At 46.7% G+C, this 8,487-nt stretch overlaps 1 protein-coding gene across 1 annotated transcript; it reads left to right on the top strand.

Annotated features, from left to right (window-relative positions):
* The first annotated feature begins 4,336 nt into the window (after positions 1–4,336).
* GADD45G (growth arrest and DNA damage inducible gamma) lies at positions 4,337–6,015 on the top strand. Its single transcript, XM_062018532.1, has 4 exons — positions 4,337–4,485; positions 4,600–4,701; positions 4,792–5,005; positions 5,345–6,015. The coding sequence occupies exons 1-4, from the start codon at positions 4,433–4,435 to the stop codon at positions 5,453–5,455; spliced, it is 480 nt and encodes a 159-aa protein (XP_061874516.1). The 5' UTR covers positions 4,337–4,432; the 3' UTR covers positions 5,456–6,015.
* Positions 6,016–8,487: the final 2,472 nt, after the last annotated feature.

Consider the following 8,487-nt stretch of genomic DNA (forward strand, 5'->3'; position numbering starts at 1 on the left):
AGCCAATTAAGTGTTGTCCATCCTATAGCATTTCAGTTATGCTGTGGGAACATTCTCTCTTTTTAAAACAAAATAGTGAAACACTGAATGCAGACAACTACTGCTGCTACTCTCACAGCATAATTTCTCAAGTGAGACTTGTAACATGCAGGTTTATTTTTTCAGAAAGTGCTACAGAAAGTCTTACTGCACTGCTTTCTCAGTAACTTAAATGTCCCTGTTACCTACAGATTATGGATGTTTGGTCTCAGTAGGTGGCATTTCTGAGGTGAAAGTGCCCCAGAACTGTATGAACAGAGGGAGCTGTCTAATTTACCAGGCATGGGGATTTGCAACATCCATGTCAGGTGCAGCAGAAAGAAATAACACAAAGATTATGCGGGTGATCTATTGTGGCAGAAATACAAAACCAGCTTGATCTTATCCAAAGGATTCATAGGCAGAGCTGAGAATAGAGACTTGGTTTATAAAACTTCTAGGTTTTGTAGAAAGGCTTTTGGTTTGTTTTTTTATTTTGTGAGGTGTCACATCTGGAGAAAGAAGCTAGCTGGGTGAAGACAGGTGGAAGGCTGTTTGGGGGACTGGAATGGGAAAAAGAGAAGTTTAGGTGGATTTGGAAACTTGAGGTTGTGAGTACTCCACCTGAGCTAAAAGGACTAGTGTGTCTTGGTAAAAAGGGCCTTTCTGAGGGGAAGCACCAGCCAGGTTGGGGCAAGGTAGGAGACCCGTGGCTGGGTTGGCTATTACCACTGCTTGCATGCCTTTTCTGATGTGGAAGTCTGGAGTCTTCTCTCACTTAGGCCTAAAGATGATGTCTGTCTCTGCTACCCTTCAGTTAGAAAAATACTATTATTTTCTTCACAAATGACAAAATCATGTCATACAGTTGTGTAATCTATCTGTGGCTTTATCTGGTACTTTCTGCTAGATTACTTGCATTCACTGTGATTGAACATACTATTGTTTCCCTGTTACTCTGCATCTGACTTTTTAAAATATTAGGGGGGTTGTTTTAGGGGTTTTCTTCACGTTTCTTCTTCAGGATTTTCATCATTGTCTACTTTTTTGTTTGTTTGTTTCTTAAATTTTCACAAAAAAACCCCATTAGGGATATGAAAACGGGAACGGAATGCAGGTACCGACTGCCAGTAGGCTGTTAATCTGGTAATATTTCATCTGTCCACAAGAGGTCAGAGCTTTACAGTGAATGTGGCACCCGCCTTTGGCCAAGTGGCTAACCGCGACAGGAAAAAAGATGGATTTGCGGGCCAGCTTTTTCCTGCTATGGCAGGCCCGGATAAGCAGCTCTGGCACTACTGACAAATATAATGGCAAAATCCACTTATTGGCGCAGGAATACTGTTGCCATTTCCCTCCTCACTGATCTACAGGATAGCTTCAAGCACTCCTGAGATCCCACGCCTAACCAGTTTCCCATCGAATGCACAGATTACACTGAGCTACGCTGACAAAAGCAAGTGTTGATGCTCAGTATTTGGCACGTAAACATACCGAGGACACTTATTATGCCTAAGTGTGCTCAAGCCTGATGTGGCAATGGAGGGTGTCACTTTCATTTTCAGATGGAACATTCAGCATTTTTACTCTAGTGTTTGTGGCCAGGAATGCTGAAACATGACAAGTGTATCTCGTTTTTCCCTCCATTTTCTTTCATGAATGCATTAGAAACACAGGAAGAAAAGACCAAGAAAGCAAGCAGTAATGTCCTTCTGAATTTCAGTTTTTCTGTTAGACAGCAAAGGTACAACTTCCGCAGAGCTTATGCCTTCAAAACAGGGATAGAACCTGAGGCAGGTCCAGTTCTCCTTCCTGCACTACTTCTGCATCAGAGACCTGGTGTTGATATCACGGTTTCAGATAAGCTGGATCAGGTGCCTGATAGTGCTTCAGTAACATCTGTGCTAAGAGACCCAGGAATAATGGGAAAAGCTGAAAAGAATGATAACAAAAAGCCTTGACTGACTCCAGGGTGCTGTATCATTAAACCAAAACTGGAAGCTTGCATGTGAAAGGATTAGTGTGTCCATATGGTTGCATACATCAGTTTACTATTTAGGTATTCATATATGTTAGTACTACTACAAGCACTGTTATCCACTCTGAGCTACTTTGGCTTACTAGTTTTGATTCATCTTAAATAACTTTCATTTCCAATGTAATGGGAAACTCATCAAAGTCGTATCACCATTTTTTAAAGCTTTCAGTCAGTTTGGGATTTTCTTTCTATTTCAATGTGCACTAAAATTGCAGTACATGAGAAACAGGTCCATTACTATTAAGAGATGTACCTTATCATGTTTCTAACCCAATTTAATGAGAAAACCTAAAGCCACTGTTTGCCACTCAAGCTACTATTCTTCATTCCTCCCCATTTATACATGTAGAGGAAAAAAGAGGCTGATGTATGAAAAATTTCCACCTTTTGAGATTGAACAGTACAGACTACCTACATGACATTTGTTGTGACAAGTGAAGACAGTTGTCATTTAATTAATGTGGACTGGGAGATAGTTTTCTGAAAACTTTTCACATATTTTTTAAGGAAAACAAACTAAGAATTCATGCTCTGCTCAAGTAAACCCAGTGTGCCAGGTCACTGGCATGAGTTCACATGTCTAGCATGCATTGACATATTAGTAGGATGAAAAAGGTCATTAAGTTTGAGAAATGGTGGTTAACACAAAGAGTTGTCATCCCAGTTGTATAGATACCACCCAAGAAATGTTCTCAGAGAAGTTGGATGTATCTGGAAGGCTATAATGCTGTCATTGCTTTAAAATAGAAGCTCACTAAGAGATTAGTGCAAGGTCCAATGCTGTCATCTGTAGATATGTCTGGGATACTAATTAGAAGATGCAGAAACACAGCAAGCCACTGGAGTGGCACAGTTTGAGAAGCACTTCTGAAACGATGGTGCTCAAAGACACTGAAACTACTGGGCAGACAGAATGTCCCATATGCAGAGCCACAGACAAACCGTCCCTCGCAGGTTTGTGATAGACATGACATGTCTCTCACCTCAAGGTGGCTCTCCACAACCCCTGTGAAGTGCCTCGGTGCCTCTCTGAAGCGGTTAGTCGGTGGACAAGCACTGTCAGTCTAAGCTGAAATGTTAAAGATTGAAAAGGACATGACGAGTGATTTATCCTTTAATATTTAGACACTTACCTCTTCACAGTTGGAAAAAAAAATGTTTTGCTACTGCTTAGTTTGCTGACAAACAGGTTCAGATTTGAGTTCAGCAATTGTACATGTGTCACACGAAACCAGTTTGAAAGGATATACTTGAGTTCATGTACACCCCAAATCAGATCAACTTCGAATAAAACTCATCTGAAAAAAATCCTGATTTACTTGAAAAGAAATTTGAAATGGGTCAATACAGCCCAGAAAGGACCCTTAAGAGGTCTCCTACTGGCAGCAGAGTCACTAGGGAGCTCAGACAAGATCTGTCAGGGCTTTATCTCATTGAGGCTTACAATCCTGCAAGGACAGAGTCGACACAGCCTCCGTGGGCAGACAGTATGCTCAACTTATGCCCCTTGGGTCCTCATGGGGCACTGTTGTGAAGACTCTGGCGCTGTTTTCTCAATTATAGCCCCAAAGGTTTTGGGAAACTGCTGTTTTGTGCTCCCCAACCTGTGCCTCCTCCATGCTGAGCCAGTCCTGGTCCTTCAGCCTCACGGCAGGACCGGACAGAGCCCTCGGTGCACTCATCTGAACTCACTCCAGACAAACCCCGTAGTTGCTGTCTCAGGAGTGCTGAGTGTATGTAAGGGTTGTCACCTTCCTTCACCAACCAGCCGTGCTCCTGTTGATACAGCGCAGGATAGGTTGGGCTGTGGGCTGCTGGCACCGCTGGCCGTGCCCGGCTCGCTGCTCACCACGGCCCCATCACCGAGCTGCTGCCCGGCAAGAGGCGGCCTTTGCCCGGAGCCAGACTTTGCGGAAATCACGTCGCTATTTTTCCCAGCTCCCAGTCTGGGACAGACCTCGCGCCGCGGGCTTCCAGGGCTGAACGCAGCGGGAGGGGGAGGGCAGCCCCCGCAACCCTCCATCCATCCCCCGTCCATCCCCCCGTGTGCCCAGGCCCCGCCCCCCCACGTGGCCTCCCGGCACGAGCCGCCCGCTCCTCCCCCCGCGGCTCTCCTTCGCCGGCGCGCGCCGATTAGCATAAGAATGCCCCCCTTCCCCCCTCCCCCCCCCCCGCTGCCGGCCAATGGGAGGCGCGGACACGGCGCCAGCTGCCGGCGCCGCCGCCGCGCGCGCTATAAGTAGGGCTGCCCGCGGGGCTGTGGCTCACAGCGCTCGGGGAGTGCGCGGAGACCGGAGCTGAGCCGCTGCGCATCGCCCACCCGTCGCCCGCACAGCCAGCCGCCCGGGAGCCGCCGCGCTGTGGGGACTCGCTGCTATGACTCTGGAGGAGATCCACGGACAGGAGCCTGTGCCTGCAGTACACGACTGGTACGTGTGGGCTCGGGCTCGCGGCGGCGAGGGGCGGCGAGGGAAGCGGGGCGGCTGTGGGGGAGATGTCGGCGGCGCCGCGCTGACTCCGCGTTCTGTCCTCTCGCCGTACAGGATGCAGGGCGCCGGGAAGGCCCTCCACGAGCTGCTGGTGTCGGCCCAGCGCCGCGGCTGCCTCACCGCCGGCGTCTACGAGTCGGCCAAGCTGATGAATGTGTAAGTTACGACCGGGGCCGGGCGCCGCGGGGAGCTTCGGGGCCGGCCGTCGCCGGCCGCGGGGCTCAACGCGCTGCTCCTCTCTTGCAGGGATCCCGACAACGTTGCTTTCTGCGTGCTGGCCGCAGATGAGGAAGATGAGGGGGACATTGCCCTGCAGATCCACTTCACTCTGATCCAGGCCTTCTGCTGCGAGAATGACATTGACATTGTGCGTGTGAACGACGTGGCCAAGCTGGCTGCCATCGTGGGGCCCAGCGAGGAGTCTGGGGAGCCGCGGGACCTCCACTGCATCCTCATCACGGTGGGTGTCCTGTGGAAGCCATGGGCTGCTGGCCTCTGCACGGGACAGTCTTTCAGGGTGGCTCCATCTCTCTCTATTAGTCAGCTCCCTTTCCGGACAGAGAGGGGACTTGGCCCATATAGTGCTGCACGTCAGCTGCCCAGTAATAGGCTGCGCTTCTCATAACTGTGGGTTTCCTCTGTCCACATGGGTTGTATCTCTACTTCCTGCTCTATCAGAACAGAAACTATCAGAAAATGCCTTGTGTCGTAAGCTTGTATAAACATTCTGATAACCTCAGCTGCAGACAGGCAGTGCTCATGATGTGTAACTTTTTTTTTTGTCTCTCATTTCTGACAGAACCCAAATGAAGATGGCTGGAAAGACCCAGCTCTAGAAAAGCTGAACTCTTTTTGTGAAGAGAGCCGAAATGTTAATGACTGGGTGCCGACAATCACCTTGCCTGAGTGATGGTGACCCAGGGCATTGAGGAGGCTGAGACCTCTTGTTGCATTCTCAATGTGGCATGAGTTCACTAAAGTGTGCAACAAGCTGCTGATTCCATGGATTAGCCTGGTCAAGGGACTGGATTAAAGTCACTCAGACTGGCATGCAGTGGGCTCTTACAGAGGAGGAGGAGAGCAGCTCGCCCCACCAGTGAGCCTCAGTAGGCTGTAACCGTGGAGGGGCTGACATACCATGGAACTGAAAGAAGTACTACAAGTTTCTTGATCAAGTGGAGCTGTTTCAGAAGGCAAGAAAGAAAGTTGAGGAAAGTGGGCCAAACCTTTCTAGAAGGACTGGACAGAGTACTGTTAACTAAGAACTGTTGGGTGCTGTCTACAAAACACAGGAGAAAGTTTCAATATTTGATGGACTACCAAGGACTGGTTACTAAAACAGAGACTCTAAAGCAGACAGACTTCAACAGGCCTCTTGGGTCACCCTGCAGAACTGGTTTAATAATGCAATATTTTTTATTGAAATATTTGCTGCTATTGAAGCTTTCATAATAAATTTTTGACAATTAATTTCTGGGAGTGTCTTGCTTACTGGGTGGGGAAGCATGTCACTGAAATGCCACTGATGTTTTGCCTGTGTGCTGTAGTCAAAGGTACACTCCATGGTTATGGAGCATTGCTCAAATACTTTCTCTTCTGGCCCAGCTGAATGAAAAGCTGTGCTGCCCAAGTTGATAATTCAACCTTTCACCCTCTTGCAACAGCTGCTTATCGCAACAGCTTGTGAGACTAAGGACCTGCATGCTTAATGAGCTCACTTATTGTAATAGGTGGTCCTTGCAGTCTGCTGAAGGAACACAATGCATGCTAGAAACATGGATTTTTTTTTTTAATACAGACCACCAGTAAACAGCATCATTGGAGCTCTGACTAAGTCATATTTAAGAACTAGAGTTCCCACTTGACAGAAGCAGCTTAAATGTAATGAGGGGGCTGCGAATCTCCTTGCATGTCAAGCACAGCTAACATTTGCTTTGATTAGAATGACATCGTTAAATCTAAAACTAGCTAATAGAGAATAAACATAACATCTGCCACAAGCTGCTCTCTGATTGCCATATGCTGCAACAATAGAAGCTGTCACTCCAGAAGCCAATTTTGCAAAACCTAATTGCATGACAACACCAAATTAAGTCCAAAGCAATTTAAGGATGGTGTGGCCTCTTTTTAGAGATCCTGTCGTGGAAAGTTAATAGGGGTGAGCTGATCTGGCCCTATGTTAAAAGGGAAAACACCATCCCGTTTCTATGCACTATCTATAATGTGCTCCAGGGCTCCATGATAAAATAGTATTGTAATGATCCCTTCTGCAGAATGCAACAAAGCTCTGCTACTCACTTCCTCTATAGACACTAAAAATACTAAATTGTCACAGTTAAGTTTCCTCTAGGCTGGTTCACTGTGATGGACAGTATCACTTGCTGAAAAGTGGTCATTGCTACACAGCAGGCTATCTCAAGCGGCTGCAGTTTCTGGGAAGCTGCTTGCTCATGGTTTCATTGTTCCTGATAAGGGAAGTTCAAGTTCAGCTCCGGTGTTCCTGGAATATGCTCCCTCATCTGGGTGGTACCCAGCACCACTTGGCCTTTGTCACCATACTGTGAGGGGCTGTCGGACAGCCATGTAACAGGAATTTAGGCTGCAGCAAAAAGTAAGGGGGGTGGGTCAGACCTCTACAAGGATTCCTCCTTGAAGCTAAGGTATAGGAGTTCCTGCACAGCCTGTTTTTCTGCTTAACCTACCCTCAGCAACTGGTATCTGCTCTAGGAGTTTGAGAAAAGTCACACGGAGGAACTGAGAGAATAAACAGCTTTGGCACTTGTGATGACAACAGAAACTGCCTTTAAGGCAGTTGCCTCGATACTTATAAAATATAAAATCTGGATGCTTTATTATACATTTGTGTGCTTTACCCTTAGCAAATACAGGTTTCTTAATTTTAAATGGTTTTACAGCTAAGAAACGTATTTCTATTCTTGGCTTGGGGCCTAATCAGTACTCAGAGTCAAGAACAGATTTAAGTGGACTGGCCTGAAATCAAGTTTTATGTGAAGTGTAAGCAGTGCTTTACAGGCATGAGTGGTTATAACAAAAGCCTGAGAAGACTGAAGGAAGTTTTCCAGCATGTATACAGTTACGTATACAATTACACATAAAGTCAAGCAGAGAAGTGCAGCCAATTTGTTAGCTGAGAGAGGGGCCACAGATAGTTGTACCTCATAGGAAGCTTAACTTTCCAGCTTTTATGGAAGAAAAGTATTATGCAGCAAACAACAAAATTAAGGAGGTAGCACCAAAACATTCTTGTGAGGCTACTGCCTCTAGTCTCTTAGGAGACAAGAGGTTGATCTTCACCTCCTCAGTAGTTTTGCAAAGGTGTGAGCTGTGCCTTCTGAGAGGTAAACAATTTCTTATTTTAGTGATCCATACAATTCTCCTGAAATCTCTTCTGGCTCAATGCAGATACACTGCACACAAATAGCATTAAACTGAGTTAGCCTACAGGTGTTAGCAATACGGTATTGCAACCAAATGCAGCTGTAACTTGCAAGTTATGTGCTGCTGCAAATATCTATAAAGACCAACACTACCTAATGCAGTGAATAATCAGCAGCTGGTATCTGCTAATACAAGTAGACTTCATCTTTACCTACTTTGATATCTAACAGTGTAAGAAGAAACCATACAGTTGTTAAGGATAAGACAATAGACTTGGCTGTTACTGACAGTGTTGGTGACAGCTGTTTGGGAGATGTTGGTAGGCTCACCTGGTATCGAGCATACTATAGGAGATATCTGAGGCATCTGGAAGGCACTCATGGTAACCTCTTGTGTCTGTGAGCAGTGTGCCCTATGTACCTTGCCTTCCCAGGAAACAGAAGGACCTAGGACAGGGGAGCTACCAGTTTGCAGGACTGTCAAGGACTGCTGATCTCTCTGCTGAGGTTCCTGCATCCCAGCTGTGCTGTGTGGTCTTTGCAG

Source organism: Colius striatus, chromosome Z (genome assembly GCF_028858725.1).
Source record: "Colius striatus isolate bColStr4 chromosome Z, bColStr4.1.hap1, whole genome shotgun sequence".
In the NCBI taxonomy this organism is placed as follows: domain Eukaryota; kingdom Metazoa; phylum Chordata; class Aves; order Coliiformes; family Coliidae; genus Colius; species Colius striatus.